The sequence below is a fragment of the Arachis hypogaea genome, chromosome 12, assembly GCF_003086295.3.
Source record: "Arachis hypogaea cultivar Tifrunner chromosome 12, arahy.Tifrunner.gnm2.J5K5, whole genome shotgun sequence".
Lineage (NCBI taxonomy): Eukaryota > Viridiplantae > Streptophyta > Magnoliopsida > Fabales > Fabaceae > Arachis > Arachis hypogaea.
The window spans coordinates 17,478,950-17,492,267 of record NC_092047.1 but is presented as its reverse complement, the minus strand read 5'-3'; the positions used below and the strand labels follow the sequence as shown (position 1 = coordinate 17,492,267).

General features: G+C 31.1%; 1 protein-coding gene across 2 annotated transcripts; it reads left to right on the top strand.

The window, feature by feature from the left end:
* Positions 1 to 1,548: 1,548 nt before the first annotated feature.
* On the top strand, positions 1,549 to 9,440 carry LOC112727025 (transcription factor EMB1444). 2 transcript variants are annotated; one of them, XM_025776620.3, is made up of 11 exons: positions 1,549 to 2,903; positions 3,752 to 3,922; positions 4,019 to 4,103; positions 4,265 to 4,306; positions 5,207 to 5,266; positions 6,254 to 6,373; positions 6,576 to 7,751; positions 7,858 to 7,968; positions 8,203 to 8,343; positions 8,481 to 8,606; positions 8,985 to 9,440. In XM_025776620.3, exons 1-11 carry the CDS (start codon positions 2,803 to 2,805, stop codon positions 9,075 to 9,077), a joined length of 2,226 nt encoding a protein of 741 aa, XP_025632405.1. In that variant the 5' UTR covers positions 1,549 to 2,802; the 3' UTR covers positions 9,078 to 9,440. The 2 variants fall into 2 exon arrangements, with proteins under 2 accessions (XP_025632405.1, XP_025632406.1); XM_025776621.3 differs by having other exon boundaries at positions 1,708 to 2,903; positions 8,988 to 9,440.
* Positions 9,441 to 13,318: the final 3,878 nt, after the last annotated feature.

Here is a 13,318-nt window from a genome sequence, read left to right as displayed (position 1 = left end):
TTATAATTTTACTAAATTTTTAATTAGATTTTTATATTTTTTTTAATTAGATTTTTACATTGCTTTAATTTTGTAATGAAGTCCTTTCTAGTATAAAAAATATTAGAGTTAACTGAATATTTCTTTGTAAATTAAAGGTATTTATAATTAAAAAGTTAATTAAATCTTTGACCGCGTATATTTTGGTAAAAATATTATGTTAATTTTAACATGAAAAAAATGTAATTACAAAATTAGAAGCAGTGTAGGAATCCAATTGAGAAAAAAAAAAGTATAAAGACTTAATTAAAAATTTGATAAAATTATAAGAACCAACAGAATAATTAAACCTATTTTATACTGTCAATATATCAAAATTAAATTTATATATAAAATACAAAACTTGTATTCAATGAAACCATAAACATGCTTAGTTTGTCCCATTTGAATCAATGATCAAGCCAATGGGGTAAATCGGTGCATGATATGATAATGTATATGACATGGCTACCATTCAATGGAAACATGGATTGGCCCATAGAAAAAAAAAGCTAAGTAAAATTTTGAATTATTAAGGAGTGGAATGAATCCTCAAGGAATATTGATTATAATGAGTTATAAAAAGTAGGAAGTATTATAAGTGAAGAAAAATGGGGGTGTCTCAACTTTTTGGGCAATAAGATCATTGTTGAAAATGACCCTAATAGGGTGTACGCTCACTAGTATCATCTTTGGATTGAGATGACTCAAAGAAAAATGTTTAAACGTGATTTTTGTGTTTTATTTTCTTTATTATTATATTTTAGTTTTATATTTTATCATCTACACAAATTTAGTTATCTATTAATTTTAGAAAACTATGATTTTTTGTTGTTGAAAATGTTAATTTCTTGCTTCCATGTTGAGTGTTATTTTAATTAAATTGACTTTTATTATATCATTATATTTATAACATTTAAAGTAGAAGATGATGAGTAATTAGATACTTCAAATAATGTAATAATATTTATTTAATATTTTTTGTAATATTTTTATTTAAATATAAATAGCAAATTAAGTTAAAATTAAGCTTCATTCTAAATGAGCCTTCATAGTGGTTCGATTCCCATAATTCTTTTTTATAATCATGCTAGGTATATTTAAAAAAATTAGTCAATGATATAAAATACATATTAAAACATAAAATATATATTAAAAATAAATTAAATAACATATAAATTTATACACAAATATAAAATAATTAATTTGATAACAGATTTTTTTATTTTTCTCTTCAATCTCAAAATAAACTCCACTAGGTCTTCTTTAAAAAAAAATAAAAAATAATTTATTAAATTATTTTTTAAAAAATTAAAATATTAAACACATATACTTTTATTTAAATTTTACATTACTTAAAAGAAATTAATTCTAATAAAAATTCACAATATTTATTAACTAGATGGAACAAAAAAAAAAAAAAAAAAGAAAAATTTTGATGGGGGCAAGAAAGTTAAGGATACATTTCCTCAAATTTGGTATGATGTTGTTTGCCATACAAATTGACAGCACCATGAAAGTGTGATTAGTGACCAAATTGAATTGTTTCAAGTCTTCATTGACCCTTTTCCTTTTGTCCCCTAAAACCCTAATCCCCTATGCTTCCACCTCATAAACTCATTCTTACTATTTTAAGCAGCTATAATAATGTATGTTAATAAATAGAACCTCAAATTTAGATTTAGATTCATAGATTTATAGATTAGATCGCTAAACCAAATTTTCATTAGTGAATAAATGTTCTTTCTTCTTAAGTGGCATGCCCATTTTGCCCTTTGCTAAAATGCGCCCCATACTCACAATAGATTCCTACATATGAAAAAAGAAGCATAGTTTAACACAGTGCGCATGTTAACTCCAATATAAAAATAGCACACACTCTTCTTCCACTAAAGCATTTTTTTAATTATTTTTCTTTGCACCATTCATAGTTTCATACTCTCTCTCTATCTCTATCTGAAGAAAAAAAAAGTAAAAAAAAAGGGAAAAGCAAAACAATGAAAGAAAAAACCAGAGCAAAAACAGAGGCTTTTTAATTGTTTTTTAAGGTTTTTTTTTTTTTTTTTTCCTTCTCTTTTCTTCAATTGATTTAAGCACAAACAGAAATTTTTATGGTTCAGTTCCCATAAAAGCTTCAAACTTTGTGATCTCTTTCTCATTTCGACACACCCCATTTTCTTAATTTTCCTTCTCCACTTTGCAAATTTGCAGAGAAGATCCATTCATTCAATCACACACACACACTTTTTGCTTCATCCATGTCTTCTGACATAAGTTAAAATGATTCTGAACCAGACTTCAGCAAATTAAGGTTGTAGAAGCCATTCAAAGTTCCCAATGGAGAATCACAATGTTCAAATGGCGATATCAATAGTAGTAGTTGATGCTGTTGCTTCTTTGAGTGCCAGTGTTTGTTCTGGAAGTTCCTGAAACCAAAGTTTGAATCTTTTTGAAATTGGGTAACTGGACATTGGAAGCTTGGAGTGTGTTGAGTTTGAGAATAATGGGGATAGATCGGTTTTTGCTATTAGCAACGGTTGGACCGCCATTAAAACGGCGTGCTGGGTTAAGGAGGAAACAAGCTGGAAGAGGGTCTTATAGGGGAAGCTAGTGTGCAAAGAGAGGGTTGCTTGTGTTTCTTTTTGTGTGTTTTCCTCTTTGGTGGGTAAAATTTTGAGGGTGTTTGTTCAATTTTTGTTGTTGTTTTTGGAGGGGTTAAGAAGAACCCTTTTCTCTTCAAAGGGTGCATAGAAAAAGTTTTGCTTTTTTGAGGAGGAGAAGAAGATGGGTAGTACCAACAACTTGCACCAATTATTGAGATTATTGTGTTTGAATACTGATTGGAATTCCGCAATCTTTTGGAAGCTCCAACATCGTGCTAGGATGTATGTATCTTCTCCTTTTTGAGCTTTATTCATGTTTGCAATCTATTCTGTGTGATATACCCTTTGTGTTTTTTGTAGTTTCTGGTGTGCTGATTTTTGTGCTTTGGATAAATTTCTATATTTATAGTGATTTCTTGGTGACAAGGTTTTCATGATATGATATCAGAACTCTTTGTCAAAAAGGTCAAGAGTTCCTGATGAATCCCAAAAGTGGGAAAATAGCATAAGGCAAATAAAAGAAAAAATAAGGCCTATGCAAAAATCAAACATACCCAAAAGAGGCTTGAAGGGAATGTTAGAGATATAATCATTAATGTTGCCTTCTCCTATTAGCTTAATCTTTTGGGATGAGTAGTTTCATGACAAAGGGGTTTATGCAAAAACATGACAATGCTGTTTGGTCCGTGTAGTTGAATCCGTCTTTGGGAATAGGCTTAGTTGTTGTTGTAATGAATTTTTTTCCTTGTTGGTGAGTAAAGAATATGAATATGATACTTATTGAACTGATTCAGCTTGGATTTTGGACTAATGAAGGCTTTGCTTGATTATCTAGAATCACTATAGCCATAATACCTAAGGGATGTTTGGCTCTTAGATGTTATATGTGTTGGTTTTAAGGAAAAGCGTAATCATTTTATTTGATCGATTTATAATTGCATAATAAGTAAGGCTTGCATTTATTGTCATTGTAGTGGCTATGTCTTAAAAGAGCATTAGCAATATAATGCATTATGCCATTACCCTGTAGTATTTATTGATTTGAATGTGAATAACTCACTTGGAGAATTGAATTCAACGTGTTATGTTTAGTTATGTTTCGGTCGTGGTGTTTGGCTATGTGCTTGTAGGATGCTGACATGGGAGGATGCTTACTATGACAATCCTATTGGTAACGACTCCTCTGAAAACTTGCGCTGCCAGAAGACCTTGGAACAGATTGGCAGTGCGAAGTTTTCCCATGACCCTCTTGGATTGGCCATTGCAAAGATGTCATGTCATGTATATTCATTAGGGGAAGGGTATGACTATGCTAATGAACATATATGCTACTTTTAGATATTGAGTTTTATTTATTTAATTATGTAGTTTTTTACTTAAGTTTCTCTTTTTCATAGTATTGTTGGACAAGTAGCTGTTACTGGAAAGTATCGGTGGATCCGTGCAGATAATCTAGTTGCTGACTCTAGCATAGCTTTTGAGGTGAGGATCTTATCCTTTTGATATTGCCACTTTTGTTCTTTCTGACTTGTAAGATTTGAAGCTCTTGAACTGTTAGCCGATATTGATGAATTATGATTTCACCATACAATTGAACTTTAAATCATTCTCATTCTATTTCACTTCTTCGGTTTGATTTTCAGTTTGCTGGTGCATGGCAATCTCTGTTTTCTGCTGGAATTAGGGTAAGATGATTGCTTACACAATAAAATCACTCTCAATGAAAAAAGAACTTTCTACATTTTTCAAGAAATTGAAATCGCCTCATCACATTTCTAAGGAAAATGGATGATTCAATTTCAACAGTATATTGAAAAGTTGTGTTTCATATTGGCAATAGGCTTAATATGACAAATTATGTAGCCATTGAAGGACTTTGATTCATTGTTGCTATTACATGATTAATTTCTCCGCTCAATTTATATGTTCTATTTAGGATGTGTTCATTTCTCATCTATAAAAAGGTTGTTTTACAAATTATAATTTTTTTTATATATAGTTTAAAAAGCTGAAATTGAATCTTTTTTTTCGAAGCTACTTCGTTTTGCATTTCAGAAAAGCTGAAAACATGTTTTTTTTTTTGGGTGAAATTCTGATTTAATAACATTAATATGAATAAGTTAAGAGTACTTTTTTGCCGGGAAGGAAAGAAAAACACTGAAACAAACACATAGGTTATAATATTTGTAGAAGTATGTAAATCTGTCTGAAAATATTTTCATGGTCTCTTATACCGCATAGAAAATTGAAGTCTGCTTTCATTATGCAGAATTATATCATATGGTCGATATATTAATTTTAATTCTCTGTTTAGTTAAATCATAAATATGTTGCATTTGTATCAACAAGTGATAAACTTAGATTTTAGGATTATGATAGATGGACTGTTGCAGAGAAATGGAGGAAGCAATAGTTGTTGTATTGACCTTGCTAAGAACAGAGAGGAAAAGAAGAGGGTAAAACAAAAGTGATATTGGATTCTGGACTTCTAGCATATTCATTCTAGAAACTAGTGTTTCTCTTCTAGAAGATGACTTGTTTTCATTAAGATTTTTTGTCAACAAAAGTTTTGCTTTGCGTTGCAGACCATTGTCGTTGTAGCAGTAATCCCACTTGGAGTTGTTCAGCTTGGCTCTTTAAATAAGGTAAGAGACTCTCTCTCAGGTGTGCGCGTGTTTGTATTCAAATTCCATAGTTATTGCGGTGACTGTTGTTTGCAGCCCTTGTAATGTGATGCGTGTGTGTGTGTATATATATAAGAGCTATGGTTATTTCACATTTGGTGACTGACAAAATATAAGAGCTCTAACAGAAACCAATGAGGGTTTAGAAATTCATGTTGGGCTGCCAATATAGTAGATTGTGACAATTTGGTGTCAAATAGTATATCATTTTGTTGTGCCGGTCTGGCAAATACACTCTATGTTTTGACTTTTAATTGAGAAATTTTGCTTTGAAAAAGTCTAGGAGGCCAACTATAATATAAGCCAACTAAATCAATTTCTTTTTATTTCTGATTTTGAAAAAAATTGAAAAATTAGGATACTGGAGAGTTGTTTTTCAACTAGTTGGCTGGAGTTGGCTTCATGCTTAGTTGATTCCTTAGCAGAACCGTTTTGCTTTTGCTGTGTTTTCTTTTGTTGTTTCATGAATTGGATATCTGATTGGCACAAAATTTTGTTGCTTAAACAGGAAAAAGCTTACTATTTTTCATGGTTATGATAACAGGACCGAACTGGTTGATTCGATTGGGCTAACCAGTTTAAAATAATAAAGCACAAAAATCATTTTTTTTAACAAAATATCTTTATTTTATACATAATTATATTATTTTATTATATGCGGTTCAACTCCAGTTGAAACTCAGTTAAACCTTTAAATCATTGAACTTTTAGCTCCACCGGTTCAATAAACGATTCGGTTTTCAAAACCTTGCTATTTTTTAAGACAGATTCACATCTAATTGCTCCCTTTTCTCCCCAAAAGTACTTCTTTGTTGCTTAGTGTGGGGTGTTCAATGGTGACTGTCATAGATTCCTGTGATATGCGTATGCTAAATCTTTCATATGAAAGTGTATTTGTCATTGAAATATTTAATGATTCGCTCCTCTTACTCTCATCTCTGGTGGCAGGTTACCGAAGATATGGCAGTTGTAACTAATATAAGAAATCTCTTTTTGTCTACTCAAGATTACACATTAGACTATACACCGAGTCAAATACAAAGTAGCCCCAAAAGCTCTCCATCTCCGGTAACTTTCTGCCCCAACTTCTGTGTATCTCTCACTCTGTAGTACATGAATGTGCTTGTGTGAGTGGCTTTGCGGTTGTATGTCCATTGGTATTCTCATCATTTTACATCGATAGATTGATCGGTGCTATACCGTAGTTTTAATCCTTGTGTATCAAGTATTCTCATGATTTTTAGTATTTTCATTTTTTTTTCTTTCTCAGGTGGATGCATGTACAAAAGCTTTGTCTTCGAAACTTATGCCTGCATACTTACTTGATACTGAGAACACCATGAAGAGTGAAACACCATACATGTTAATGCCGTTTCAATGTTCCAGGAAGAACGATTCACCTCAAGATATTTATCAGAAAATGGCTGTTGATGTTGCCAAGCACGAGGGATCTGAAATTGGCAAGGACAGAAGTTCCATTTTGCTTCAGTCAATATCAAATATGATGAATCCGGAGTGTCAAAAATTCGTGGAAATGGAACCTGTAAATGAGAGGAAGTGCGAAGGAATGAATATAAGTGTGGAATCAGAAAGAAAAGTCTCATCATTTCCACACAATATGGTTATGGATAATACAAGCTTCAATGATTTGATGCATCCTTTGGAAAAAATCGGAGCTGATTCTGCTTACCCTTCAGACTTTCTTGATGCAGTTGTTTATGCAAGTGACAAGTTACATTGTGTAGATATCAACCAAAATGGGGTGTCAAACGTGCCGAGGTATTCAGATGCAAACTCTCAAAACAATATAGAGAAGTCAAAGTTTAAGAGTGAGCCTTGCTACAATGATGCCGCACACTCGCTGAAGTTTCCTGTTGGCTGTGAACTACATGAAGCCCTTGGGCCTGGTTTTCTAAAAGGAAGTAACTATTTTGATTCGGCAGCTCAGGTTAAACAAGATGATAGGAATGTTGAGGTGCTAGACGAGATTAGCAGTAGCCAGTTGACTTCGCAATCAAATCCAGAGCATCTTCTGGAAGCAATGGTAGCGAACTTATGCAGGAATAGTAATGATATTAATGGCGAGGTATCATTTTCTACTTCGATGCCATCCGCAATGGCCTCAGGAAGAAATACCGAAACTTCTATTCACTCTATGCACACTATTAACTCGGAAGGCTATTCGATAGATCAGTCACCTCTTGTCAAAGAGGAGAAACAGCGCAGCTTGAGTTCCTCGGCAATATGTGGCGTGATGTCCCCAAAAGGATTTTCTTCTCCATGTCCAAGTTCATGTAGTGAGCAATTTGAGAGGTCTTCCGAACCAGCTAAGAACAGCAAGAAAAGGGCTAGGCCTGGGGAAAGTTGTAGGCCAAGGCCAAGGGACAGACAGTTGATCCAGGATCGCATTAAGGAGTTGAGAGAATTGGTGCCGAACGGAGCTAAGGTATTATGCTGTAACATAAATGTTCTAATTCCTTCTTGGTATTAGATTTCGTGATGATCGAAGTACCTGTTCACATGGCTAAAACTTTTCGTCATGATTTCAACAGTGCAGTATCGATTCACTACTTGAGTGCACGATAAAGCACATGCTTTTCCTCCAGAGCGTAACTAAGCATGCTGACAAGCTAAATAAAGTTGAGGATGCATCAAAGACAAAGGTAAGGTTTAATGGAATATAACAAACTAATATGATTCATCAACTAGGAAATAGGAATCAATATTTGAACAGGAAGAGATGCATGCATACCATATATGTTAGTTAGTTTCGTGTATTGAATCAACCTATGGTGTATATCATTGTTTTATGAAATTAAAATTGATTTCAATGTTTTATTTCGAGTATATTCGTTAATGTGGTTTGTTCGGTGTATAATATTACTGCAATTGTGCAGCGGCATCACATGGAAACGGATAGTCTCGGTACCTCTAGTTATCAACAGGGTTCAAGTTGGGCAATGGAGGTAGGAGGCCATCTGAAAGTTCGGTCGATATTGGTTGAGAATCTGAACAAGAATGGGCAGATGCTGGTTGAGGTGAGTACAACTTTTGTTTATTTGTTTATAACACTTAATTAGAAATTAGAATAGACGAGATAGCGAAAGCTCAATCATGAGAATCAAGGAGGTTTTTTAGCGAGATCTTTTTATGCTAACTACTTGTTATGCTTCAGATGTTGTGTGAAGAGTGCAGCCATTTTCTTGAGATAGCAGAAGCCATAAGAAGCTTGGGCCTGACGATTTTGAAGGGTGCAACCGAAGCTCGCGGTGAGAAGACGTGTCTATGTTTCGTGGTTGAGGTAGGGTCTTGTTTCTCATTCTCTTCAACAAACTTGCTGCACTAATTTCTTGTAAAGATATATCAGTTGATAGGAACATATTCTATAAAAACTTTTGTATATTACATGTGAACATTGGTAGGTTGCAGTATATAAGTATAGTGCAGTATCTAAATCGTTAATGAACAAATCATCAACGGTTTCATATTACATTGATAGTTTTTGCATGTAATTTTAACTAACTAAATCTGAAACCGTTAATTTTTTTTTTTTATCAACGGTTCTTATACTGTACTCTACTCTCTAATGTGCAACCTGCATTTTAGCAGAGCTAAATCCAAATTTAAATATATCAAGCGACGGATATCGTTGACTGACGAGTGAGTCTTCTGTCTGTAGCAGGGTCAAAACAACAGAAATTTACACAGATTGGATATCTTGTGGCCACTTGTTCAGATACTGCAATCAAAGAGCACACTACATTCACAATAATTGCTTGATTCTCAGATACTTCTAAAGCTTCTTCATTGGTTGTTGCAACACACAGAAAGATCTTTTAATTTTTTATAAAAGTCCAAAAGCAAAGAAAATCTTGGGGGGAAAGAAAGATTTGAGGTGCTCAAGGAAAGAAAAAGTTCCCTTGCTTTTGTTGTAACCTTCATCATATAAATAGGCTTTATTTATAGTGTGTCAAGGCTCTATTTGTTGTGTTCTTTCTTTTTTTCTTTCTCTCTCTTTTTCTTTGTATTTTTTTTTTGTTTTGGCAATTTAGATAACAGTACTGCTTTGAACACATTGTGTTGCTACATCTCATATTCCTTTGTATAATATATTGGCTTTTTTTTTTCCGCTGAATTATCTCTTTGTAGACATGATACATAACAGCTCAATGACGTCGTTTGATTCATGTAGTCGATCCCACCTAGTGGGACAAGGCTTTGTTGTCGTTGTCATCATTGTATATATACATCACATAAACAGATAAACTTTATACTAACTAGCCGAAGATGCTATATAATTTTTATATAGCCTGTTACTGTAGAATATAATATGTGCTTGATTCGAATAACTCTAGGGATGTACGCGGATCGGATATGGCTAAGATTTCGATCCGATCCGCATTAAAATGATCAGATAGGATGGGATCCAATATCTGTAGTTTTTAAATTTGGATCCGATTCGCACATCTGCAGATCGGATTCAGATATATCCGCAAAACACAAATATTTTTAAAAGCTTAGTTTTATTAAAAAATATTAATAAAATTCTTTTTTTCTATCCTTTTAAATATGTTTACTCTTAAAATAATATTAAACATACTTTTCTTAAATAATAAAATTAAAATAATACAACATATATAATAATTATTAGTTGAAATAAAACACAAGAAGAATATTTAATTATTTATTTATTTATTTTTGCGGATCTGCAGATATGCGGATCGGATATGCTGATACCTCCATAAAATCTGCAATCCGATCTTGTAAATGTGCGGATCGGGATCCGATCCGATCCGATAGCCTTATGGATCATATCTATATCCGCAATTTTCGGATCGGATTCGAATAAATACCGCGGATATGCGGATCGGATCCAATCCATAAAGATTCTGACGAGATAAGATGGTACATAATTTTTGTTATTAACAAAATAATATAAAATCTGACAAAAGTGACCAACCGTCAATTGAATTACATGGAGTGAATTTTTAGGGGTGACGTTTCCTTTAACAATAATCATAATTACAAAATTTACCCACTTTTAATTTGCATCATAAAATTTCACTCTTTTTCTCAAATTTCTCTGTTAATTAAGTTTTTGTAGAATCTATGTTACGTGTAAGAATTAAGGATGGTTTACAATGAAAATTAACCATGTGTTTAGGCTTGATTTAATAAAATTTTTTGGAGATGTAATAAAAAGCACAAATACTTTATTTTGTGTTTAGTAAATAAAAAAGACAATGTGTTTGTACTTGCAATTTTTAAAAGTTATGAGTACTTTTAGAAGCATTTAAGAAAAAAATTTTTAAAATTGATTTATATTTATCAAAATTAAAAAATCTAATATAACTCTATATAATAATAAATATCCAAAATTACTCTTATTAATTATTAACACCAAATTTCGTTTATTTTTTCATACACACGTTGAACAAATTCCATGCACATCATACACCAGATATAAACTTCTTCTATTTGTATTCTTCTTGTGCCTCTCTTTTTTGGAGAAATCAAAAATACTAAAAAAATTAAATACAAAAAGATGGATCTGTTGCTTTCTTCATGCTTGAACTAATGAGAATAAGGATCTAATCTTCTTTCAGAATTATAAGTTTAATCTTAAAATAAAAGGCAAAGATTAGGTTATGTTGAACCAATAATAACAAAGAAGCGATCACATTTTTTAAGAAAAATTGTTCATTGTTTCTCATGATTTTTGTTTGCAAGTGATGTTAATTAATTTATTCTATTACTCCCCTTATAATATATTTGGTTACTGGACTCCTATTGAGCTACTAGAGTAGAATAATATTTTACCTTTACTAGTCTTATTAAATGATAATAGTCCATTATTCAATAACACATAATATTTAGATATTTTTGATATAAAAATTCATAATTCTCTTTATTTTTAATTTTTCAATTCTTGTATGAATTTATGGAATAATTTTTTAATATTTATATTATATGAAATTCTAAAGTTTGAAAAAAATATTATTTTTTATTTTAGATATATCTATTATAGTCTTTTTAATTTTTAAAAGATGTTTTACAAAATATCATTATGGTACTTGTACTCATTAAAAGTAATTTTTATTTTGATTTTAACAAAAGAAGCGTTTGGATTAACGTTTGTAAATGAAAATTTGTATAGAATTAATTTTGTTAAATTGATTTTAATCAAAAGTGAGTTGGTATTAACGTAGTTTATGTTTGGTAATTTTTATTCAAAATAGATTATAGTAAACTAAATAGAGCAATGCTAGGGGGCCAGCAACTTTTGTGATTAGTAGCCATCAAATAGCCATCAATGATGATTTAATAGTGTGAGATTGGTGTAAGATTTCATCCAATGGCTCACCTTTTTCTGCTGGTTACATGCTGGCCAAAATTCAATAAAATTGCTGGCCCTCTAGAGTTTTCCAACTAAATATTGTTTGGATTACATTATTCAAAATTACTTTTAGATGAAAAATTACAGAAAATGACATGAATTTAAATAATTATTTTATGTTATCTTATAATTTTATTTTAAATATTTAAACAAAATTTAATATTTTTTTTAGTACTCTCATACTCTTTACTATTCTAATAGGATTAATAGAATCATAATACAAAGTAAACAAAATATTCCATACAAAAAAGAAATAACAATAATGGTAAAAAAACTCATATAAACAAAAATAATAGTAGTTTCATAAAAAAATAATAATATGCATAAGAGAGCATTGAAAAAACATTTAAAAAAAAAATAAACATATGAATAATGAAAGACATCATTGGTATATAAAAAATAAATTTTAGTCTAACTTCTTGAAAAAGTGAATGTAAAAGCTAAAATTTGTAACTTTTGATAAACTTCGGTTAAAAGGTAGAAATTACTTCTATGTTTAGATGATAAAAAAGTTGACAAACATAAAAATAAAGCATTGAAAAAATTCAAACGAGGCTTTTCTCTTTCCCAACACAAAACCAAACACACCCTAAAAAATTATTTTTTAAAAGACAACTTTTATAAACTATTTTAGAAAAGTAAAAATTTTACAAAACCAAATTTACATTTATAATAAATAATTTGAAATAAATTGAGACAAATTATGTAAAAGAACAAATATAAATTCTTCTACTATTTTATTTATCTCGTAGAATCAGTTAAGTTGTACATCTTTCAAAGAATTTAATTCATAACAAATGTTTCAAAACAATGCAAACCATCAAACTGTGGTGCCACACTTGGTTTCCTACTGGCCTTGGTTTGTTCTTCCACTACTCTTGTTGTAGATATTGTTTCTTGATTAGATGCTGAAATCTCTCTTGCAAGTTTCTGCGTTCATAGAAACCTTATGTTACTTTTTGGAATTATATAACACTTTATATGAACAAAAATAAATACATATCTTTTTCTTTTACCTTGTTCATAACAAATGTTTCAAAACAATGCAAACCATCAAACTGTGGTGCCACACTTGGTTCTCTAATGGCCTTGGTTTGTTCTTCCACCACTCTTGTTGTAGATATTGTTTCCTGATTAGATGCTGAAATTCTTCTTGCATGTTCCTGCGTTCATAGAAACTTTGATGTTACTTTTTGGAATTATATAACATTTTATATGAATATAAATAATAGATATCTTTTTCTTACCTTCGCATTATAGAAGAAGAATCCAACTCCGGCAGCTACAGCAGGGAGAGATGCATAAATCTTTCGCATGGCCATTGGTGTAACGATAGATTGATAGGAAAGAATAAGAGCCTTGTGATGACTATATATATATATGAGTCCAGAGAAAATATTAAGAAGATCAGATACTTTGTTAATGATGGGAATTTGGGAAGCAAACAATGGTTTATAAAGGGACGGAACGGGTAAAAAAAAGAGAAAGCATAGTGTTTTATCTTATCTTATTTTAATTTAATCCATGGGGTAAGGAATTAAATTTAAAAGTTCTGAAAGATTTGTTCCGTTTTATGCATATTGTGATACATTAGTAATATACGTTATTTGGAAAGA